The following is a 26816-nucleotide window of genomic DNA, read 5'->3' as shown; positions in this document are numbered from 1 at the left end:
AGGAAGTGTTAAGAAGAGTGGGAGAAATGAGAAGCCTCCTAAAATGCCCTTAGCTGAAGAAGGGACAACTTAGTTGGCCACATTTTGAGGCACGATGGCCTGATGAAGATTATCGTAGATGGACAGGTGGAAGGGAAAAAGGGCAAGGGACGGCCCCGAATAGTATAAGTTATGAAGGTGGTAAAAGAGAAGAAAAACGTCACTTCGAAAAAGTTAGCGGATGGTAGAGATATGGAGAGCTGCGTCAAACCAATCTAAGGATTGTTGACTTATGATTGTGATGATGATTAGAAGCACTCTAAGCGCTACATCCCAAAAGCTGCTTAGTGATATAACGCTTGTAATCGACCGCTACTTAGCAGCTAAGTGTGAGCGCTCATTCCATTCTCCAAGCGGTATTCTGCGCCACAATGTCACTAAAAACTTCGCTTATTGTTAGGAATTCAAATACGGCTTGTACAGAAAAGATAAACCAGGTACGTGAAAACCAGTTTTAATACTTCTGTTAGCGTTACTCATGTCTTAGGAAAACCAGGATGTGAATCACTCGGAGATGGTAAATAGCAAACTAGAAGAAAAATATTTAGTAAATTAATGAGCAGTTTATTTTTCGTCCAAATGTACCATATCTTAGGGATGCCTTAAGTGTTGCTGTAGATCAGAGCTTAAAAACTGAGTAAGAGAGGAAGACTTCAGAATAGATTGATTGAAAATGTCTTTTTTTCGCGAACGATAAGCGACTCCTCGTGATAAGAGAGTACACGAAGAATACCCGGGAAGGGTTAAAAACGGAGATAAAGCGGATTGTGGATAGACAGGGAGAAGCACGAAGGAGGCAAACAGTGGACAAAGTTAAAAGCAAACGATGATCGTACGTTTATCGCACATAGCGCAGCAAAAGAAAGGTGATCAAGGAGCAACTTCCATGTATTCGTCTTGAGATTTTGACTACTCCTCTTTGTTCGCTAAGCACCTCCAGCTAATCCCACTGTGGTGGTAGGGAGAATAAGTATTGGAAAATCAGCAGCCGATTCATCGTGAGCAATTTAATATGTGTCACAGTGTATTTGGAGAAGCCCAGGGCTTTTGTTGCTTAGTGATTCCAATTTTACATAGAATTCCGTAAACATTACAAAAAGAACGCGTAGAAGCTAATTTTTTTATCAAACTTACGCCATCAGTAAAACAATAGGGAACTTGCATATATTTCAAATATAATCAAGAGCTCCAAAATTATATAAAAAATATATGTTGCATAGCACGGTTAAAATTTTTTAAAAATTATTTATTAACGTGGTTTGCGATGTTTAATTCATCAAAGTTCACGAGAATTTTCAAATCGAAGTGAGAATCGAAAACGATGATTGGCTGATAGAAAAGTGACGTCATTATTCAGTACGAGGAGGCACGGCGGCACGGCCATAGTACAGATTGCATACTTGAATACAAGGGACGGCGTGGTTATGATTCATTTCTTGAGGTGTAGGCGTATCGCAGTTGTCCATTGTGACTTAAGGGCTATTATTTGATCTATTTTTCCTTCATTGAAAGCGATAGATTGCGTAAAGATGAAGGAGTATGGTTATTCTTAGGCTGATCCTGGCAAGCTTCCTGTTACTGATTCCATCATGATACCAGGGTATTTTAGTGAAACTGTAGACTTCGTCGGCGCCGAAAGTCGATGCCGAGAAATGCTAAGGTAGCTGATGTGCATCTTAAATGTTTTATAGTTCATAACAATGTGAGACTTGCATCTAATATTGGCGAAAGTGTACACTCATGTGAAATGTGCATTCTTTTGGCAGTCCGTTAGAGAGTCTTATGGTGAACTATTTTCCACTTCGAAGCTGTCAATGATACTTTAAACTCAAAAATACCTTGCCTGGAAGGCGACAGGAAGCTGTTTAAGACTGGAATCTGAGGAAGGCAGACTATAAATTGTTTCAATTTAGTAGCGATAATATGCACGAATTTTCAACATAATCTACCATCTTGTGACTCAGAAACCCCGAAGCCACTTCCTATTCTGCAGAAAGAATCAGTCAATCGCACTTCGATCAATGCAATAAACACAACGTCTTCCGGTGTTAATAAGTTACTTTTGTAATTAAGGCCTTCCCAGGGTAACATTAAAATGTTAATATTTTTCAAACAGAGTCTTTAATACATTTTGGGAGCTTTTCTCACGATACCATGTCTGAAACCTACTCTAAAGACGAGCTCATCGTCATTGCAATTGGTTGTTACTTAAAAATTTCGTATCGACAATCCTAGAGGGATGACCTTCGACGATGACCGTTATCACATGCACTCTCACTATCATTGGAATCCGTGGTGAAAATATCATCCCAATCCAAAGTCTATTTGGTTTTAACTGGGGAAAGAGCAACATATGAAAGAACTGCTCACTCTTTGGGCAACTTTGTGTTTGACTTTCCCTCAAACACCCCATTTTCCCTGTGGCTCACATCAGTCCTATCTTTATACGATGGCCTGACAACCTTTAAATGGATCCTCTGTTTATCCTGACAACCAACTAAATGGAAATTGCTGATCCACACATGTCTTTTTCTTATCTCTACAGTTTCCAAGTCAAGGTCCGCGAAACATTCCTCTTGTTACTCAACTTTTTTTTTGAAAAGCAAGCAACGGCGTAGAATAAAATCTAAGAATGCTGCGATTCATTTTTTGTGACCACCTCTGGATTCCATTCTTTTTCCATCTACAACTTCCTTTATAATGCGTCTCCTATACATCCTCACAGCAGCTGCTTGTTTACCCGGCGCGGCCACGATTGGCAACATAGCATTAAAGAGTTGATTAACATTTACAAATATCAACATTTTTAGATAGTGGATCATAGAAAATTTACAAATAATTGAAAGTGTTTCTAACGGTTTTATTTTTTCTTTCGTGGTAAACTATAGGACAAGATAATATTTAAATATTTTCATTAATTTATAACAAAAGATAAGTTCTAAAAATACCCAAAAGTCATTTTATTAATCGGCACTGATGAGTGTAAATTATTGTGGGAGATGAATGCTGTAGAGGAAGTAGTTTTCCCTAGGTTGAGTTACAAAGTTCATCAAGTTGACAAAACGGCTAAATTGGAAGAGCGCGCAGTCGTTTATTCCACTGGTGTGTCTTCATTTTTGAATTTTTTGTAATTAAATAAATTAGAATTTAGAATAAAATTTCCTTTAAATGACGCATAATTCATTATTATAGCATTCAGTGAAGCCGGGATATAAATTTGCAAAGTACAGCGGAACATCATTTTGACGCCGACAGTAGAAGAAAACGCTGTCTTCTTGGCTGGCACTCGAATGCATGAGGATCAACGTTGCTCTGTATTTTCATATTTCCTCCCTTGATTTGAAACATAATGGGATTTTCTATGTCCTTCCGTAACTGAAATTGAACAAGTGCCATAAATAATTCGAGTCCATCGTACCCATCGAGAAACAAGTATCTCGTTGTTTGGCGAAAAGTTGAGTTTTTGTTCTACGGCGGCCGCATTATAGAAAAATCTCAGTCTCAAGTTTTTCAGTAGATGAAATATGGAAATATTATTTTATTAAAGTTATCTTCGCTCACATGGCACACGAGTTTATCATTCCGTTTATTATACTCATATTTTTCCGTACCGCACATTCCTACAGATGGCATGCATTGAGGCTTTTCTTCTAATTTCCTCCGTGGGAATGCAGACGAAAATATTTTCTGGGGTGTTATTGCACAGAGGAACAATGCACCACTTGTAATATTTCCTTATTTCAGTCGGGTTCTCCTTAGAACGAAACGTGGCTCTTCCAAACCTGCAGCCTCGATGTATCTGGGCTTGGATCTTGGACTCCTACTAAATTATGACGTCACGGCATAAGATTAGTGGGGGCGGTATTTTTTAGCCCGCGAAATTCGGGAGACATTTGGGAGTCATTTTCTAGTGCATAAACTGAATTTAAAATTTTTAAGCGGAAAAAAGTGTATTGCGGTACTAAGTATTCACTGTAGCATATCATCATATTGTCTATGAAAGTATGCAATTTCCCCATCGCCACGTTAGAATTAACGGTTTTATTTTTCAACTTAACGTAGTTATAAATTCATTAGTATATTTAAATTAATAAAAGATTGAAGCACTTTCCACATAATTTCATGGAAAAGTTCTACATTTTTTTATTTATTTAAATATGTCTAACTTCCACCAATTGATGCCTGGATCTGTTGAACTCATTTATTGGGTCCCCTTTATATTCAATTGAAAACATTCTCGAGATGATAACTCTCACTCCGGGAATAAAAGACACACTGTCGTTTTTATTGTAAGGTATAATATATATTGATAAAGAACAATGAATAAACAGAGGAAAGGTTCAAGGACATTCAACAAGCATGAAGCACACAAAACACTGCCATCACTCGTCATTTCTTTACAAACCTTCGCGTACATATGCGCCCTTCGCGGCCGTATGAAGAACCAAATCTGATGAGAGGATCAGTGATCGTTGCCGCATGAGTAAAGACATCCAAGTTCCTTGCGCTTTCGTTGTTTTTAGTTTCACTACTTGATGCCTGACGCTAGATGTCACTAAGAAGCTATCTGAGGCTACTGCGTTGCATGGCGGTTAGAAGTTAATAATAAACTGTTCCCTATTGAAAAATATGATCTTTTTGGAGAATTAATGTGAAAAACTCTTTCTTACGAGAAAGAAAGAGAATTGTATTCCATGAAAATGTATGACGCTGAGCTAGCGATAGTTTCAAACAATGAATACTTTTTAAAGAAACATATTGTAATGCTAGAGCAGGTTCAAAAGAGTTTTTTTAGATTTCGATATTTTTTATTATATCATGTGTATCCGCTTTTCGAAAAATATGTTTGTTATAGCGATGTGTTAAAAGTGTTTGCTCTCCAAACCCTGCAAAATAGAAGAATCATAAAGGATCCGCTGTTTCAATGATGTCATCAATAAGGGCCTATGTTACTAGTCACTGGAGGAAATAAGAATTATAGTTCCAAATGCTAATAGCCGGTTGAAGAGAACATTTTACATATCAAAGGTTAAAACAAATTATTATTCCAATACGCCAATACGTAGGATTTGTGTAGCATATTACAAAAATTTCAACAATCCAGACTTGTATCAAAAGAAAGACTGCTTTATTAAAGATGTTAAAAATATGTTTTACGAGTGTGATAGTGTTTAGTTAATATTTTTCAGCATTTTTTATCATGATTGTTACTATTTTTGCGGCTGTGACCAAATTATTTTCAATTTTTTTCTGTAGTTACATTTTTGGATTGTTCACCCTACAATTATATATTAGTTGGGCGAACATAAAACATGATAGATAAATAAATAAGTACTTCGTATGACCATCTGCATCTCTTGATAAGCAAGAAGAGAGAACGTCATTGAATTGGAAAAAAAGATAAAAACATATCTTCCTTTATTCACATCCGTCAATTAGCAGCTATCGTGCCCTATCTAAGACCCTTAGGTTCACCTCGTGCCAAAAATTGATCTTTATTAAAAGATATACGCAAGAATATTGTTCTGGACTATCATTAATAGCAGTCATTTTTTATGACTCAAACCGACAATAGGGTAGTTTCCTTCATCAAAGAAAACGAAAGGCATCGATTGCGAATTGTTATCGACCAGTAGTGTATTCATAATTTACAAATTATTTGGTTTTAGAAATACCGGTTTAGAAGAATGGCAAGGGTCAATTTTATCCTCATTTGAAAAAGGTCAGATTGGCGCACATGCGATGTCAATCCACGTGATGTCACAGGTACCTAAATTCTATACCAGTAGATAGAAGTTTTACATCATCTGAGATTACCAATTCATTCATGAGGCACAGAGCTCAGGGAAACATGTCTTAATAATCACCCATTAAAACTGGCTATGGTCGGAAAGTTTTCTTCGCTTGATAAGGTATTAACAATCTTTATTTAAGCCAAGCGCTAACAGCTAGCATGGTAATCTGCTACCTACTAGCATCATGCGTCGTAGTAGCGCTCAGAGCCGCGCCCCAAGGTCACCTTTTTTGGGGCAGCGGGAACCAGAACGACGTCACACGGAGTTTTCCCGGCGTTCATACATACCCGTCGCGTTTTCGCGCGCTTGAAAATTTTCAATTTTCATTTAAGCGTGAAAAATAGATATCGTATTTTAAAAATGTAAAAGCGCGAAATGCGTACCTACTCCCGGAGTAATAATCATTCGATTTAGGCAATTAAAAAATAAAAGGAAACCACCCTATATGTCTCGCAGTCACCTCAAGCTTGCATTTCATCGAATCCATTCTCAACACTGCTCCCATTTTTTGCTCCTATAAATCCTTCCGAGATAACATGTCAATTATCTGTGTTTGCTTCGTCCAAACCTCTTCCAAGGAAAATTCCTTCGCTTTGAAAATTGTGGACATTAGACACACTGCCACTAGAGTCGCCGAAAACGAATTTATCGTCTGACGCCATGCTGATAACGTGTGAATATCATGCTATCTTCGATTGCCGTTATTTCGAGTACCTTTAGATAAACAGCAGATAAAACGCAGTTTTGGGAACGCGTGTGAGATAATCCTGCGCTTACTTTCTGACCGAAGACGACGCCATTAAGACGTACCTTGAAGACGCATCTTGGGGACAGTGAGCTAGAAGACAACTTCTGAATAAGCCTTGCTTTTCATTTGCTAGATCCAATTTTAACTGTGAGTATAATACCGATACTATGTGAACTCTGTGATACTCTAATATTCCTGCCTCTGTGATTACTATATGCCATTATTTAGGAGAATAGAAAAGTTCCCTTATTAAAATTTTAAGAAGGAGACCCTCTGAGTTTTAAAAGTTTTATGTACGAATCTTGAATGACATTGGAGAGGATGAATTGGGCTGTAGTAAGTCGTGATCTGTTTCTCCTAGATCCCAATATCTTTCTATTTTGAAAAGAAGATACCGATTAATCCCTCTCATTTGTCCCCTTGAATATTTTCTTGCTTCGTTGCATTTGCCTTCCTGGTGAATTAAGTCTTGCCCGCGAATGTAGTGCTTCCAACCATGGAATGACGACCTATCTTCCAGTAACACTGCGAATGTCCAAGCAGGATCCAGGAATCATCTTCGAAGCTTAGTAAGGAATTTGAAGGAATGCCTTTGCATCATCCTTTAGACATAATGGATGAAATATGTTGATTCAAATGCAATTTTATCACTATATCGATTAAATATGAATTTTTAAATGGGGACAACCATAAATATTCCCACAAAGCAGTTCACAAGAAAGTTAGCAAGATCCAAACGTATTATGCATTCAATGCAATCGTAGGAAAAAAATTTTCTTTTGTCGTTTATGCATACGTTATGTATATCACGATTTCCGCTCATGAAAATCCGGGATCATCTCAACCAAGCAACAATCTTTCTCCTTTCTTTGAGATGTAGCTTATCCAACATTTCCCATAACTTTCCCTGCATTATATGCAAGTGGACGAATTGAGCATTTATTATTCGCATTATTCATCCACCATAACAACTTGCTCACAGTACTCATAACTATGCTCTTGCTTATTTTTCCTCGATTTTTAGCGGAGCGATATTATTTAATCCGAGTTAAAAATATATAGAAATTCCCTATTTATTAACCCGAAGGCTTTTAGAATCAACCGTAACAAAATGATTGCATGGTTCCGCCATTTTGAGAAACATTTGCCAACTTCCACGGGATGAACGCGTGCCCAGAATCTCTAAGCTTTAGTCACGAGGCAATCAAGATGTTCACACGTCACGCGGCGTCAGCCAATAGAGATACGGCTCGTGGTCTGCGTGTGGCCGAAGCTCATATCGCACATTTCTGGCTGCTTATCTCGAGTAAAAATCGGATACGAGCTCTTAATATTTACCTCTAACTGGTTTCACTCATACCTTTTATGTTTGAACTATTTAAAACGAATTTAGAATTTTTAGTACTTTCTCCTATGGAGTATTACAATTTATTCTGCAGATAATTTAGAGTTAAGGATAGCCTATATATGCATTGTACAAATACGTTATACATGCATGCTCTCATGTATATCCTGATTTCCGCTCATGAAAATCCGGGATCATCTCAACCCAACAACAACCTTTCTCCTTTCTTTGAGATTTAGCTTATCCAACATTTCCCATAACTTTCCCGGTATTATCTGAAAGTGGACGAATTGAGCATTTATTATTCGCATCAATCATCCACCATAACAACTTGTTCACAGCACTAATGACTATGCTCTTTCTTGCATATTTTTTCCTCGACATTCATCAGAGCGATATAATTCGTCCCGCTTTAAAATACACAGAAATTCCCTTTTTAGTAACCCGAAGGCTTTTCTCTTTTTCTCTCGCTGAATTCGTGGCTACCCTTAGCGAAAAAAGTGTTGAAATTTACTAAAGTTAGTTGGGACCACTGTTGAATCCAACAGCAACTGCTGAATTCATCAATAACTGTTGGATTTATCAGTTACTATTAGAGTTAAAAGTTATTGTTAGTTTTAACAGTTACTGTTTAATTTTAACACTGACCCCAATTTAGTGTTTAATTCAACAGTGGTGCCAATTGACTGTTAAAAATTTTAGCAGTTTTTTCGCTAAGGGTAGCACCAACTCTCTGCCTATGATAACCCACGGCCTCCAGGAGAGATCGTAATGCCAGGACACGCTTTTAATCCAATGACAGTGCTAAATATGATTCCATTCGCCAATTACACTGGACGGCTGTTGATATAATTTTCCATCAACCTGGGATATTTCGGGTTTTTGAGGATGAAATGGCAGCTGAAATACGAAGAAAATAAGTGAAAAAATTGCGAAAAAAGGAAAGGTTGATAATTTTCAATGTTTTTTTTTAAATCATTAACGGAAGCTTATCCCCCACAAATATACATTCTTTCCATTAATTATCATTTTTAGAACATTTAACCTCTCAAAAACCAAATAAGAAGTATAAATACTAATCTAATCCTTTTCATTCCTCCAAATTATTGCGAAAGAGATGAAAAGTAGAGGGGGGCTTTCTCCCGAAAATGGTGGCCGATGGAGAAAAACGGATGTCATATTCGGATTCAGGAGGTCATTTTACATAATAATCAGCAGTAATGGAATCAGGGCTCGAAAAACAGTAATTTTTTGCCGTCCAGTGTTTTCTGTGCTTTCTGAGGCAACACCTCTTCCAAGATAAATGCCTTCGGTTCGGCAATTGTGGACATTTGAGCCACCGCCCAAAAAGACGCCAACAGCGAATTTCTCGTCTCGTGCCATTCTGATAACGTGTCAATCTTATGCTATCGGCGATCGCCCGCACTTCGAGTACCTAAAGTTAAATAGCAGATGATACGAATTATTAGGAACGAGTGTGAGATAATCCTGTTCTTTCTTTCAGACCGAAGAAGACGCTTTTAAGAAGCTCCTTGCAGACAGCAAGCAAGAAGACCACTTCTGAATAAGCCTGCCTTTTTTATTTTCGAGGTCCAATTTCACTGTGAGTATAATTTCGATACTAAGCGAATTTTGCGATACATTAATGCCCCTGACATTGAACTTCTTTATATGCTATTAATTATGAGAATAGAAAAGTTCCCTTATTAATATTTAAAGAAGTATTTTCTCTGCGTTACATCAAGGTTTTAGTATGGATTAAGATTGAAAGATTTTTACGAGGAAGAATTGGGCTGAAGTAAGTAAAAATCGCTCATATTATTAACCTAGAATCTTTTCTTGCTTTATTGCATTTATCTCCTTTTAGCTGTAGTTTGTCCAACGATTTTGTTCCCACATTTTTTCCGGCATTATCTGCAAATGGACTAAATTATTATCCATCATTCAAATTTTTCATCCACCGTAGCAACCTTTTCACAGTACTAGTATCTGTACACTTCCTTGCAAACATTTCCCTCGGCTTTCAGCGGAGCAATATAATTTGATCCGAGGTTAAAAATATATAAAGCATCTTTATTAATTAGGTTGAAGATTTATGCCATAAACCGTTAAATAATTAATGCCCATTTCCGCCATTATGAGAAACGTTTGGCTACTTATTTCACCGGATGAATACGCGTTCTGATTCTGTTAGCATTTCACTGTCACGAGGTTCACAAGTCGCGCGGCGTCGGCCAATGGCAATACGTTTCGTGGGCTTGGCGTGGTCGAAGCTAATAGCGGACATTTAAGGCTGCTTATCTCGTGCATGAATCAGACATGGTCTCTGAAAATTTGTTGAGCTTTTTCTTCTGTTGAACATTTTTATTTTAATCTACAGATGAGTTCCGATAAGGATAGCCTCAATATAGGTGTACTACCTCCCCGTCCATTTTTCTCTCGCTGCAAACGTCCCATGCAGTGGCGCAGCGAGGGGTGGTTTTTGAGGGATAAATTCCCCCTCCAGAGCTCAGAGAAATTTTTTAGTTTAATCCATTTTACTTAATTGGATTGATAAGTGAACGTAGACGTCAAATGTATTATTGTAACAATACGGCTGTAAATAAATTAATATTCACGCTAAAGTGGTGACCCCGACGTGATGCCACCCCTGCGGAGCTGTTGTACGGGCAGCCTCTTCGCTTGCCTGGGGATTTCCTTTCGCATACTCCTCCAGAAGCATCGGTTGATCCTGTTAGTTTTGCCATGCAGCTGCGAGGACATTTTGGCAAGTTATCTCCTAAATCTGGCTCCCGCCATAGTGAGCATTCTGTATTTATTTTCAGAGATTTGGATACAGCATCACATGTCTTTGTGCGGAATGACGCTGTCCGAAGGCCCCTCGCCACAATAGAATAGTGTAAGGTTTAATAAATTACCCCTCAGACAGCTGTAAAGATCACAATTTTGAACCATCTATCTTAAAATTCCGAAATTAATTAATCTCGCACCAACCACTCATCCTTGTGGGTATTCCATATCCCCCAAACACCCCGGCACTTAAACCACCCCCCCAGCCTTAATTCCTAGCTGCGATCCTGATCTCTTGTACCCTCTTTCATCCAGGGAGAACCCAAGGCCTCTATGAGCGATTGCATTGTCACTCCAGGCTTTTAATTGAATGAAAGCGGTGAATACGTAAAGTGACGGAGTAATTGGTTGAATAAAGGACGGTAGGAATGATTGTGTGATTTATAAATGATGGCTCAATGAGTGATCATTCTTTTCGTCCTTGAAAATCTATCGCTTAAGCAATCCATCATTTTGGACTTATGAATTGATCGTGTGATTCTGGATTTACCAATTGATTTTCCACATACATCCCTTATTCAATCTGACCTATATTTGAATGAGACGCATGTTCACAGTGTAGCCCAATGTGGGGTTATGCTATCCTGGAGGAAATTCGCGCAATACATGGGCGGAATGAGATCCAACAGACTTGATAGCACTGCACAAAATGGCCGACCTTCCATAACTATTGCCACTGTTTGCAATGAGCAAGGAGATTCTATATATCTGGAGACGCTGTATCTTAGTTTTTAGCGTGGTCAGAGTCCCGCCGAATTAGTTTGACAATTTTTGGACTTAATCTCCGACTGATTTTTTTAAGTGGCTAATTTTTGCTCTGAAAAATTAACTACTTTAACCCATTATGACCTAATGTTCAAATCAACATCAAAAACTTATAAAGTTTGAGCTCTTTTGAGAAAATATCTAAACTGCATATTATTTTGTGGTGTATATTTTGTTGACGAAATACTTATCTATCTCGGTAATTATGATAGACTGCCAAATTTTCATCTTTTCACAATGAAAAATCTTGAAAATTGATTTCTCTCTTAAGCAGCTCTGGGTTATAAAGGGTTAAGTGAAAAATGCTTCCATAATCACCATTATTTAGCCGCTGATTGTCATTGGAGTTTTCCCATCATCCGTGATACTTCAATTTATGTATAAGCTCTGTGTCCTGTTAGCCAATTCAGTGGTAGGGATATCCTTGAAAGTATACTTTTGTACGGTAGTTGTTAATTATCCATCGGCTGTAGTAAAACTAAATACTATTATAAGTGCAGAGAAATAACCAGTTTATTCTCGTAAAAATTTATTTTCAGCTGAGCTGTTTGTAAAACATAACCGCTAATATTGTGAATAATTTTTCCATGGAAAATGTGTTTGAGACACAACTCCGAGAAGCTTACCTATGACTTTAGAAATAAATGTTTACGTTGTGTATTTCATGGTTTATTTTAATGCATCAACTTCATTATTAAATTAATTTGGAAAATTTTTTCTTCACATAAATATCATTCTTCTATCTTAAAAGCGCATTCTCTTATCCCGATTGCATCAACCCAATTCTACTAGACAACTAATAAATAGTATCAACCGTATACGTCATCAATATTACAAATGTTAGGTTCGCCAACATCAACAAGGAAGCCTACATATTAGTGCGTCAGTCATGTTACAAACATATCGAAAACTATAGAAATTGCGTAGTGAAATTATGTACCATAACATCGTAAAAAATTGCATTCACTGGATAAAGTATATTTCTATGTGTTTTTTTCTGTGTCGATTTTCTTTATTGAGTTATTCGCGTTCGTACACAAGTGCACCGATGCTGCAACAAGGGATTTTCCGCTTGTTCTTTGGATGGGCTAAGGCTCATTTAAATCAGTTTACAAAAGTGTCCACTCGCGTAATTGAATAGCAGTGATACAAATGTCACGGAGAAATAAGGTAAAATTAGGGGCGTTTTCTGAAACTTATTCTCACGGTGATGTGATGTATCAAACGCATAAATTTCCAATGCTATTTCTCATGATTGTAAATAAATAGATCCCTGCATAGTATTTCAATCCTAAGTTTGTTATACCCACTGCAGGTCATCATTTCTCCCTATCTCTCCCATTGCCAGTTCTTCAACCTCTTTGAAGCTCTTCCTCCCCGAATCCTTCTTCATCTGACTCCCATATTTGTCCTCATGTCCTACTCTGGACACTTTTCCATCAGTTTCTCATTCCAATATGTTTCCCATTATATCTGACTCCGTGACCAATTCACTTTGTTCTTCTTTGGAGTACAGCGATCTCTAGTGGTCTTTCTTCCACATAATCTCCTTTCTCCTTATTCGTCACCCTATCCGTCCATTTCATCTTCAGCATTATCCTTCAGCACTAGGTCTGCAAGGCCTCTGTTCTTTTCAAATTACTTTCTCCGATAGTCCAATATTCTGAACTATAGTGCACCTCACACATATTTCAACTTACTTTGTCATGATCCTCAGCTTTACGATCTATTTGCATAGTATCCATGAATACTCCCTTAGCTGACGCTATTCAACACTTGGCGAGAGTCGTGCTTCTACTATCTCTTGTAGTGGTACTCTATTCCATTTTTTGAGATCCAGGAATTATCACACAAGCATTTATGGCAGCACTATAGTTATATGCTTGACACAATTTCTGAATTAATTGAGCACTGGACGAACTTATATGGTCAAGCATACTAAAATGCACACTTATTACTGCCTTTAATGATTCCACGGTGCTCTTCAGCTCCTATTAGCTAACACGAATACTTTTCCCTCGATCAAGGAGCTTTGCCATGCTGAAATCAGGAATTGCTCACCTGGCTTCCCAGGAAGACCTAGAGGATGTGGTGTCACCAGGCGCGAGTCTACTAGAGCTGGATCCGCTGATGAAACACAACTCCACCTCCTCAATTCCTGATGCATCAGCGTTTAAGATAGACGGACAGGATGATCGGTACGTATGAGAGCACTTTTTACAGCTTACGCTACTCTGTATCGTTTAACAGAGAGCTCACATTTGGGACACGAGGGAATCACTGACTCCACACTACACCTCAGAGCACAGAGAAGACACAAATTGTCGGCACGAGAGTTGAGCCAAGGCAATGGAATGGGATAAATAAAATCTATGATAGTATATCCAAACGTTTCTTCTAACATCCTAGATCTAATTTTTCCCATAGCTTTTATTTTTCCTTTAAATCCTCCAATCAATCGCTAACTGCAGAGAAGCATGTCCAAGTTTGATAATTTATCTTTTTTTAACTAATTTGTTGCTACGCGCAAGACGCAACGCTTCCTACTAAAAGAAAACACGCATGCCAATAAAACCAAGCATATGTTTCCATAAAATGTTTTGTTTTCAGTAGGAAACGCTGAGTCTTTCACCTAGCAACAACTAAAATAAAAAAGTAAAATCGTCCATCTTGGAAATGACGACTTTCTGCAGTTATGAATGAATTATGAATGAATGCAATATGAATGAATATTATGAATGAATGGCGGTTGAAATGGATAAAACGTTTCAATCTAGTACATATTTCGATTGATGGCTATTTCTCATCACATTTAAAACAAATTATTCCGTCGTATTTTCATACTTCACATCAAAAGAGTATCACATCCTACGTATGGTTTTAAATGGTGATCTGTGAGAGTCTCGTCTCGGTGGTCCAGACGAGACTTGAATTTCTCGCCATTGTCGACAAGACTCTCGGCGCGGTTATAGCGGCGCCCATGGGACTATAGTTCACTCCAGTCTCAAGAAGTCTTGCCCCTTTATACTTACGCATTTATTGTTAGGTATATATTTTATTTCATCTAAATGGTTACACCAATGCTCATTTTGTCAGTAATATAATAAAACAGAAACATTCAGTTTTAAATTAACAAAAAGGAGAACTACTACACTGAATCACTACACATCTTTTACCAATGATTATGGATGATAAATGAGGTATCAAAAATCATGATCATCAGTAAATTTTGGTTAGGTAAGTAATAAATTTTTTTTCTTAAATTAGCTACATCAATTTTTTACAACATGTATTGGACGCACAGTGATTGCTACCTTTAGTGATTCTATATTGTTCGTCAGCTCCTATTAGCTAACATTATTACTTTTCCCTTGATCCAGGAGTTCTGCCACGATGCATAAAGCAGACCTTGCTCTCCGGGCGTCGCAGAAAGACCTGGAGGAGGTGATTTCAATGCATCCAGACACAAGTACAGAAGAGCAGCAGCCACTGATGCAACGCTGTGGCAGCTCCTCAGGCATTAATGAATCAGCGACAGAAGCAGACAGCCAGGATGAATGGTACGTATGAGAGCACTGCTCACAGCTAACCCTTCTTCGTTTCATTTAACTGAGAGCTCAGACTTTGGGCACGAGGAAAATGCTGACTCAGCACTACAACTACACAGAGAAAGCTCAAATTGTCGGCATAAGAGTGGGGCCAGGACAATAGAATGGGATCCAAATCTATGATATTTTCTCCATAAGTTTCTTCTAACATTCTTGAGCAAATTTTTCTCATAGCTTGGATTTTTCCTTTAAATCCCCACATGAATCGCTATTTGCAGGAAACCATCTCCAAGTTTGATGATATTTATTTTTTATCTAATGTTTTGCTAGGTTTAAGACTCGAAATTTCCTACTATAAGTAAACATGCCATGATAATAACACCGAGCATATGTTTCAATATTTTTTTTCTTTTCACTAGTAAACTTTAAGTCTTGCATCTGGCAACAACTAAGAGAAATAAGTAAAAATCGTCCATTTTTGAAATGATGACTTTCTGCAGTTGGCGATTCAAATTAGGAATGAATGGCAGTCGAAATTGATAAAATGATTAAATCCAGTACGTATTTGATTGTTGGCTATTTCTCAGCACGTTTGAAACAAATTATTTCGTCGCATTAGAACACTTCGTTTGAAAAGAATATCGCATCGAGAAGTCATGCCCCTTTACTCCTTTTATCTAAAGAGCTACACCAATGTTTATTTTGTCAGTAATACAATAAAATGGAAACATTCAGTTTTAAATTAACAAAAAGGAGCACTTAATTATTACACACCTGCTTCCAATGTTTATGGATGATAACTAATGTAATAAAAATCATGATCACCAGTTAATTAAGCAATGAAAAATTTTGCAATTAGTTAAGCAATGATCAATTTTGCTATGTCGATATTTTATCAAAAGTGTTGGTTTTGGAAGTAAATATATACCATTTCTTTGAATAATATTTTTGTTAAATTATTCTCAGTGTATAAAAGATATCTAAAATATAGTTTAATTTTTTTATTTTCTGAGCGGACCCTAGAATCTCGACGGGTTTCTGGAAAAGTCACGACTTCTCGAGACTAGTGAAGACTCTCGCCCCGACAAAGCCGGGACATTTAAGTCTCGTCCCGACCTCCGAGACTCTCGGATAGTCGAGAGTCTTGCACAGCCCTTGTTTTAAGACTTCAGCCATCTTTGGCAGAGTCTGATTGGTTGATGTCATTCTTCATAAAAAAAAACTCGCCCGCTGTAGATTCCGTTAGAAATATTCATGATTATGAAGGAAGATAGTTTTAACTTTGTTCATGTAAAGTTTAAAGTGGTATTCACTACTATTTGCAGCCAAAATGGGATTCCTTGCTCTATTTGTGATCTCCCTACCGCTGATATATGTCTTCACTTGAATTTTCGCAAAATGTTAAACTTCAATTCTCCAGTGGCAGTGTTCAACAAAATATTTTTTTAAAAGAATAAAACCTGAGACCCTGACTTGAATGAAAACATTTCTCGCAAGGGTGAATTTAATTCCAAACGAGTCTTTTTTCGACATACCCAGCTCTATGTTTATTTTTGAATGCCCATTTATAAAATATTTTGATCATTTTTAAGCTGCTAACTCAAACAATCAAGGATAAAGCATATTATGTGGAACATTATTTTATATTTAAAGCCCTTGGGAGGTAGTAAATGAAAATACACTGACAAGAGGCCAAGGGGCACAGCCTTAACGGCAGGAAAGCGTTCACCTTTCAGCAACCAATGCTTGAGTCTGGCTGTTTGTAATTCCACTTTATAGAATAAAAATAGCCCCCGGAAAATATGAAAGAAGAAGTACATATTCTGAACTATAGTACAAGACAGATTACCATTCCATAAAATACCTCTATAGGTACGGAGGCTTCCAAGCTGTTGACATGGATAAAATGTTAGCGGGTTAAGTCCGCTAAAACGAACCAACGCGGCCGTGACCCGGGAACATTTATCCAACTTTCATTGTTATTTTCACATATTAGAGTGTGTTTCCCTCAGCATACCTTCTACATTTTAATTTAAAACCTCAGTATTTTGAAGTGTATCCACTGGTCAGTACATAACGATCATTAACCATGGTAAATATTTTAGTCGATCAGGGAAGAGGACCTTTCGTACATACCTTAAATTGTGACCTTTCAGCCGCATTCACTAGAAATGGGTCACGAGTCAGAATCTGATATGTAAAATACCAATATTTTGATTTACTTTGCATCAAATTTGAGGCTTAAGTAGCCCACTGTCTTTTCCATATCTAATGGAAATCTCTTCAGATCCCTCTCTGACTCTTCTGTGGCTGGCAAATGGGGGAACCCCTCTTATAAGTGATTATTTTAAGCGGCTGCATTGAATATCGACTTTATATGGTTCTGCTTTGTCAGATAGTAGCACTGTAATCGGTCATTACGGTGAGACTAAGCTTATCAGCATCGAATATTTGGGTCCTGGATCCTCACCATAACCTTCTTTGCTTCGTTGTCTTCGTGATCCTTTCTTAACCGGGCATTCATCTTGCCACTAACTCCGGCATATTCTTCTTTACTCTGGGGTATTGATTCCATATTTTAGGTGTCCATCTTAATATCTTAAGTAAGAGTCCTGAGATTTTATAGGAAGCTGATACTTTACTCCACCTGTATCAATTGAAAACAAAAAGTTACCATTTCCTTACGCCAATTTGTATCGAGGTCATCTTCTACAGCATCCAGCCTTCATCCTGGCTCCTTCTCGACTGGTTGGCCCCTTTGGTATTACAAGACCTTACCACAGTGGAAAAGAGGAGAATAATTTTAACCGGAACACCAACTTAATAATAAGCCGTACTTGATAACCGATAATCCAAAAAAACAGTTAACAACCTTCTCCTCTTTCCTCTCGAATCCCCTAACCCATCTCCCTGACTCAGACACCAATCTATATGAACAAATATTCCCTCTCCATCAGATTACCTGGAAAAATCTACCTGCATTGGTCAAGAAACGCTGGAACCACCTAAAAGATGGCGCGGCAGCATAGCCCTTAAGTTTTTAAAATCTAATATCACGAGTACGCGCGGAAGTTTTAACAAAGAATTACCTCACCATAGTTCCTCATGGTTTACTCAGACTATACTTTATAATTGATTGCATATGTCCAAACTAGAATAGAATCACCTATTTTCAGAGTGTCCGCTGCCATCACCTAAAATTAAAAAAAAGAACTATCTTTGCAATATTACCTTATCGTCATTCCATTTGTAATATTGCACTATAGTGTTAATAGTTTCGGATGAATGGAAGAGAATGAATTACAAGAATTATGGTTTACAATATATTCATATTGAAAGCCATTTCTGTGTATCAAATGAGTTTCATTGAAGGTACCCTTCGAGCACTTATAAAATGAAAGATGTCTAAAATCTGTCTATTTTGAGTGTACGGGTGATGTGACCTATTAAAGCTCGATGTATATCATGAATACACAAAGATTCACATTACAAATACTCGATACCTGATTTATTCCGGTATAGAAAACAACTAAAAATGTTTGATGTTTTCAACCGTCAGAATAACATAAGGTTGAATATTAACAAAATGGGAAAATCTTGAAGAATATGGGCTACCATGATAAGCCAAATGAAATTGTGATTAGTATTATCTTTAATATTGAGGTTATTCAAGTCAAAAGATAATTTTCAAATGGCTTTTCCGCCACAACGGTTCGATCTCCCTGCTTCGCCTACAAACCAATATCCAAACTATTAATAATTAACCGTTCTTTATTCTACCGGATTTCCTTCCCAATAAATTCCATCCCGAATGATATTGATCCGTTTTCTTCGACAAGTAAACATTTTACTGACCTAACTTCCTCCCATCAAGTGAAAAACAACCGAATAACTAGCTAAATACTGAGATGGTGGCTATCGCATTAGTTTGTTGTTTTGTTAAGCTACTGTTTGACATGTAATGTAACTATCGTCTATCTTTCATTTTTATTGTTACAGGTACTCTGTAAGTTGTTATTCATTCTGTATATGAACTATATTATTTCAAATTGCTTAAATTAAAATATAAGAATTATTGTAATGAGGAGGGATTGGATGGCTAAAGGGATTATATCGTCTCAATCTCTCGCTCCTGTGAAGGAATTCAATATATACCCTTGACATTAGTCTTTGTTGAAGTGTTAACTGTTGCCCTCTGCTTTGGAGTTAAATATTTGTAATAAAAACACTTGATAAAAGATATTTCATTTCGTGTAGGTGTCATACTAATTAATGACTAATTTGACTTTCTGTTGCAGGAAGGACGGTTTTATCTCAATGCTGGACATGCTTAAGAAGTTGCTAGAGAAAACTAAAGGGATTTTCCGAAGGTGAATATAACGATAGTGTAGTATTATTTCTTCTATGTCACTTGTATATACAAATTTACTGCTAGAAAAAAATTACCCATTGAAATTCAATAGGTAGTGAGGCTTAAATGTTGCAATTATTGTAAAAAATGTAAACTATTTCGCTAAAATATAGTTTCACATAAGCAGGCAGGGAATGGGAAATATGTTGCGTCATGTGACTTCGCATTATCCTTTGCTCGCTCTGCCAACAACGCAATAACCGCACCCACTACCCCGCCGCTATCTTGGATGCAGGTAGCGCGAGACGTCACCGCACTATTTCCTAATCTAAGATAAAAAGAAGAACACGATGGTAATTTCCACACTTTTTATGTATTACAACTCAGCACCGACCATGGTTTCAACACATTTTAGTGTCATTATCAAGGTGAAAAATTCAGTACTCTCTCGGTATATGTACCCAGGTCAAGGTAGGAGGTGAGGGCGTGTGGAATTGGTGTGGGGGAGTGGGAGGGGAACGGTTTTTGGTGAAGGAGTGAGTAAAGGACGAAAACATACATCGAGTGGATCGGAGTGAAGGTCAGGGTTTTGACGCCATGGGGATGCATTTTAACAAAGGAGAGTCATCACAAAATAAAACATCATTACAAAGTCCATCCGGGCTATTGGCAATTTCGAATTTTTCCATAAAATCTAGTTTAAGCCCTTTGTCAATACAATGTAAAATATGTTCGTCAAAATTGCTAAAATGGTTACAGAGGCATAAATGATTAGCGAAACAAGATTTCCCATCATTGTATATAAAACTTCTTCTATATTCCTTCACTCTGTCTTTGAATTTTCTTCCAGTCTGACCAACATAGCAAATTCCACAGTCGTCACATTTTAATTTATCATGGATATAAGGAACTTCCACAAAATCGAGCCGGATACGGTTTTATACGTTCCTATTCTAAGGCCAATCTGCTGTAACCACGTTGCCAGGTGGTAAAATGCATTACAGTGTATAATATTGATCAAAGAGCCTCGAAATATTTTTATAAGGGAATTTCCCACAGCTGAAATTGGTCCCTGGTATTTTGTTGCTAGGAACGCTATCAGAATATCCATGGCGCAGAAAAATCATTTTCGTTGAGACACACCCTATACCTACACCGCTCAGAGAATCAAAGACGGTTGTGTGTATGTGGCACTGTAAACTTTCTCAATGCTCCAGAACGATTTGAGCAACGGTTTTCGCTCTATGGTCGAAAAAGAAAAAAACATTCCGGAATTCTTAATGATGCCCTTATTTTTACAGATAAAAATATTGTTGAAACTGAAATGTTGATCAATGTATGACTCTTTACATACAACGGAGTAGATAATTCACCTCACTCTATGAGTATGACCTCTACACTCCAGGGTAAAGCAAATGGACTTATCTGTTTTCCCTCGGTTGAGGATACAAATTAATCCTGTAATATTTTCCTAAAAATAACTTTATAGTGCATACGGCAATGACGTTACTTTCAATCATCCCTCAATTGCACCAAAATAATTTTTAACGCCACTGAGGGCTCAGGGTAATGGGGTAACCTTATTTGATTTCGGCTTTTGAAAAAAGTTTTCTTTTTATCGCTTGGCTACCCAGACGGCACAGAATCCTCCGTATCTAATTTGTATGCAGATAGTATCCATTGACAAAAAGCGACGGAGCGGTAGTCAATGGATACTATCTGCATACGAATTAGATACGGAGGATTCTGTGCCGTCTGGGTAGAACCTATAAATTTTTATGAATGCTTTCCCTACGTCCATCAAAATTGATGTGAAATATTTTTTGGCCCTATCAACTATTCTCCAGTCTGAGAACAAATGGTAATCATGTTGAATAAAACTTTTGGGCTACATCACAACGTCAATTCTTGGGTGGATCCAACGTTTTCAGACCGATGCTGGTCGCTTTCTCGAGGGATTCTGAAGAGTTGGGAACTTAAATTCATATATATATGTATCTGTGTCAAGTGGTGGGGGAAAGGGAGCGGGAGGTTGGAGGAGTGGGTCGTAGATTGTTTTTTCTGATTACATGTTGACAAGTAGGTACAGCGAATTTTAATGCCGGAGTCCCAACAGGGAAGGAGAAGGGATAAGGAATGACGTCAAAGCCACGCATACACTAACCTCTCTGTCGTATCAGAGCAATGTATCGTCCCGTAGGGTAAAACTAACATATGTAGGTAAATTATAATACAGTCTGAAGAAATTAATTCCTAATTAATTAAGAATAAAATCAAAGCGTTCAAGGAGTGTCGTTATCCACAGAAATATGACGAGGACGCGTCTGACGCAGATAATTAGGTAAAAATTATTGACGTTTGTGAGTGAACCAGTAAATGAAAAAGTTAAGGCTGAAGTCAAAGAAAAAGGGTGATGTTCCCGATAGTACAAGCCTTAATGAGTTAATATTTAGCAATCATATACCGGCAATTCGATTGACTGACTGACTGATTCATCGAAATTCACGGCCCAAACTGTGGTAGGTGTGGATATTTGGCTTATTGGATGTAAAAGTAAAAAAAATTCATCGGGAGGAAAAATCTTAAAACTTGAAAAAATCGATTAGTTTTCGAGATATATCGACTTGAATTAACATGGGAGCCTTATGGGACTAAAGATTTTTCGCTTTTATTTTGTTTTTTAAAACGCTTGAGGAACATAATATTCAATGAACATAAACTAGATTTTTTGGCAGATTTTTTGGTATGGTTTTTATGGCGACCAATTGATATTTAGTATTTTTTATTATTTTTTTAGTTTTCAATGCTTTTATTATGGAAAAAGTTTAGGATTTTTTTGACCAACTTGCAATAATTGTAGAACAAATTCCTTAAAATATAGGGTGTAGGAATTTTTAGTCAATTTTTTGGCTATAATGGAATTTTCATATGTCGAAACAATTCCGAGGAATAAACGATTTCGATTTTACATTGTCGTGATGGGCGAATTTTCAAACTCGGATTTCGGCGTTGAGACATGTGCCGTATGAAAATTTGGAATCTCCTGGAAAAACCGCACCCTATCGTTTTAGCTTACTTGGTTAATTCTAGCTTACCCTCTTGATTAATTCATAATTAAATTCCGAAAAATATCCTGCACGCGAAAAATCATTGTCGCCATTTTTTTGTGGAGCATGCAATCTTGAATACCTTAGCAACCGTTCCAGCTATATAAATGAAATTTTCAGGGCTAATATTATTAAAATAGTCAAATTTTGCAATGATGAACACTCCGCTCGACCGATTCATGTGCGAGTTATATCGATACTAATCTCCTTAGTTACGCTTTAATCGCTAATAACTTTGGTGTTAATCGATTTTTGAATATGAAAATTATACACAATACTACTTCTAATGTGTTTTACCATACAAGAGTTAAATCAAGCCGATCCAATGATTAGAGCAGATGTTATTATCGATGGAAGTGTGCATTTGATGGATCCCTTTTTCTGAGTTATTTATATAGTTACGGGGATATAAATTTTAACAATTTTTGTAAGAAAGAAAAGTTCTATGCACACATATAAATAGTTTTTATAGATAACGATTACTATTGAAAATATATCGATATGAAATTATATCGATAGGTCTCATTTTCTCCTTTGCTATTGACCGTACCTGTCCGTAATTTTCAGGGTACTACCTGATCGGTAATTTAAATGTTTCGTTATAATAAGGGCTCCATGGCAACCATAGTTTTCATTTTATATCGACATTTAATTTCAATGTAAAGTAAATGGCGATACACTCATATCGTTTTTACGTACGATTTCATTCAGTATTTCGAAGTGGTTTGCTATGGCTGGAAGTGTTTGTTGATGTCTGGTAAACCAACTCTACTACACGTAAGCGTAACCAATTCATTATTTTGGTTTAAACATTGACTTATTTTTTTTTACTTTCAATGACGTTTGCATGCATTACACCATTTCAAAATGCTAAACTGTATTTATGAATTTTTTATATTTGAATGTTTTTAACAGTTTTAATTTCCCTTTGATAATATATCTCCTTTCCAAAATTACATACTACATTATGCATCATTGAAATACGAAAAATTAAATATTCAAGGCGCATCCTTACCCATTCTTTCATCAAATCATTTCAGCCGCAGTATTGATTGCCTAATGTGCGGAATAATTTCAATCATTGTAACCGGTAATACTGACCATTATATACCAGGGTGGCTTTTTCCCGTGGTTATTTAACCACACAAAATTACGGATAGTTTGCTATTAAAATATTTAATTACATTTTCTAGCATGCGTAGGGCCTATATGTTATGCATGTTGCATACTTCTTTACCAACGCTGAAATTTGGGGTTACGGAGACTACACCCTCACGTAATTCATCGTTTAAGAATGTTTTACATTATATGGGATTCAAGTAGTCGGGAATCGATATCTAATAAAGCTCGCTTAAGGCGTCACGACAAATGAATGCCATAACCAAAAATTGAGTTAATTCGGCGAAGACAATTTACTGTGAATATTTAATGATTATGAGAAAATCTTGCGCGACCTGTTATGAAAGCCGTGTTACGCTGATTTGCGTTGGTGGCGCCATCTATTCAGTGATAATAAAAACATATTTTAGAATATCTATTTTCATGTGTATTGTTAATAAAAAAAACTTTCGTGCATGGTGATACTTTTGAGTGCCGATATTTCGCGTTCATATTGCTATCTCCCACCTCACAAATAAGAGCAGGCTTTAGAATAGCTAATTTTATGGCTGTGTGTGAAAATAATTTACAGGCCCGGCGATAGCTATCATTCAGATTATTGCGCACTCATATATTTAAGAATAGATGAACAGTTATGATGTAAATGAATTTTCGAATTTTTATAAATAAACCTCAAGGAATATGCGAATGCTGTATTTTGAGGACAGAGAGCTTCTCTCGGTTGAAAGGTGGTAACATTTAATAGATCCGCGCTTTTTGGATTTCTGCCTTCGAAATTAACTTGATCGGCTGGGTATTGGTGCATTGAATTGGACTCAGTCCGTTAGTAAAAAAAGCTGTTATATTTTTTTAAGTATGTTGGGTTCAAATCTTCATAATCAGAAAGAGAGAAGCTACAATTCTCGGACAAGGGTTAAAATACGAAAAATCGGCGATATTTCACAAGTGCATCCGTCGTTAATTTTATATTTCTCTCCATTACGTAAATATTCCATTCAAAACGGTCTTAACGCTTATATCATCGTGGTTACTAAGACGACGTTAAGTATTGTTGAGAGCAAAAGAGCGTATCCTCCGTCTATTTCATCTATTAAAACGATATTGTAAGTGTTTTCTTTCCCTTTTTAAGCAACTTATGGACCCAATACTCGAACACGCGTGACACAAACATGTTTCCACTCCCCTCTCGAACCCGCTTGATGCAATCAAGCGCCTATCGACTCGTTTGAATTGATGAGGAGAATGGCGGAGAGTAGAAGGTAATAAAAGGATAATAAAAGGTTATATGAGAAATTTGAGGAACTGAAGGATTGAAAGGAATTGAAAGGAAGGAGGATCGAAAACAATATGACGAGAGATATGAAAAGAATGATGAAGGAAATGAGGGAGTGTTTTTCGAATGAGCTGTTGGAGAGGCAGAAACTTTAAGAGAAACTCGAAGTACACGAAGATGGGAAATAAGAGGGTATTGAGGTTAAAATGGACGAACGGATTAAGAAGGTGAAAACGGAAGTGAATGAGGAGGCTAGAACTGTGGAGGAACAAGTGGTAGTGATATCCCAAGACGTGCGGGAAGGATTAAAGATCTCGCAAGGGAGGTGGCGGGAATCCGTCAAATGAAGGCAGGTGGTGCGGCTTCCTTGACAAGCTATCCATGTCCCCCGTCGAACTTGCAATTCCGTGGAAGGTCGCATGGACACCCCGTCGAATTCGTGAGAGGGGCTGAAAAATACTATTCAGTTCACGCCATCCATCTTGGGGATAGACAGCGATTTTTCTATCAAATGCTAGTTGAAGGTGGGAAGGGATGTGCCAATACAAGTTTTCCTTTCCCAGAGGATATGTAAGAGTTTAAACCGATATTTTATGTGCGGTACTGGAGTAAGGATAACCGTATTAATTTAAGACGAAAGTCATGTCAGGGATATATTGGAGTGCGCCGGGAAGTAGTATGCAGGAAAACGCGACTCTAAAAATCGCCGCCATAAGACTTTGCGAGCAGCCAGAGAATGAGGAGGAGATAGCGGCGTTATTACTACGATATTTCCCACCATACGCCCAGGATTTGGTCCAAAGTGCTGAGGTTGCTACGTATGAAATACTCATAATAATGCTCGGACGTTTTTAGCAATCCCATGTGCCTGTAGGAAGGCCAGGTGAGACACACCCGAACGTCAATGCAATTCGAAATCAGACACGCCGCACAGTGGGGCCAAACCCCACTTTAAGTGGACAAAAGTCCAAAAATGAAAGTGTGAAATAGGATTTTTTTAAATATAAGGTTGAGTAATAGGATGTTTGAACTGCATGACAGTGTATTTCACGGGTTGGTATGTGCGCACCTTTGCATAGAAATAAGTGTCAAAGTGAGAGAAAAGCGAAGCATTGGTCCCGGAGTCGCAGACGCCTAAATGGACGGTCGATTAAAAACTATGATTACAGTACACAAGCCATCTTAATTTTATTTTTTAGCTATAAATCAATTGTAATAAGTATAGAAAATATAAAGTTGCTTTTACTATTTATATTTTGGAGAAAATAGCCGTGGAGAAATTTATTATCATGAATGGAACGTCGTTGATTTTTCACGATTAAAAGTTTTACTTAATTAGAGAAAAGTCGGAAATTCGGACGGAATCTTCACGTGATTTTTAGAAAAATTATTTATTGAAGAATGAGCTAAATAATGTAAAATAAATCAACAGCTATCGAGTTGCAAAAATAGTTTTATGATAAGAGATTAGCCATGCATGTCAAGCCGAAAGGGAATCCATCCGGCCGCTATGGCCGCACAGCAACGTGTACACTATAATATAAACCGTGTCCATTAAGCTATTATTAATTTGTAAAAAATCAACTTTGCTTGCTTTATACATTTTGTCTACTCATAGATACATGCGGTGAAGTTTTCTACACAAGGGCTGAGATTTTTGAAACATGGAGAGGCTATTCCCGAGGCTCTAACCGTGTCGTGAATGAAGTGCTCGAAAGGGTTATTTCCGTTCAACTGAGGTGTACGTATTCGATTTCGGAATGCCAATTTAGTACTTTTTCATTTTCTAAGCGCAATAAACCATATTCTATGGTATTTTATTTTTGAAAGTTAAAACTACCTCTTCAATGCAGTATTTTCTTTCTTTGAGAATTGG

At 37.2% G+C, this 26816-nt stretch overlaps 1 protein-coding gene across 1 annotated transcript; it reads left to right on the top strand.

Moving 5' to 3' along the window:
• The first annotated feature begins 13574 nt into the window (after nucleotides 1–13574).
• Nucleotides 13575–19464, top strand: LOC124170017. Its single transcript, XM_046548701.1, has 3 exons — nucleotides 13575–13740; nucleotides 14923–15102; nucleotides 19389–19464. Exons 1-3 carry the CDS (start codon nucleotides 13580–13582, stop codon nucleotides 19462–19464), a joined length of 417 nt encoding a protein of 138 aa, XP_046404657.1. The 5' UTR covers nucleotides 13575–13579.
• Nucleotides 19465–26816: the final 7352 nt, after the last annotated feature.

The sequence above is a fragment of the Ischnura elegans genome, chromosome 13 (genome assembly GCF_921293095.1).
Source record: "Ischnura elegans chromosome 13, ioIscEleg1.1, whole genome shotgun sequence".
Lineage (NCBI taxonomy): Eukaryota > Metazoa > Arthropoda > Insecta > Odonata > Coenagrionidae > Ischnura > Ischnura elegans.
This window is presented reverse-complemented; position numbering and strand designations above follow the sequence as displayed.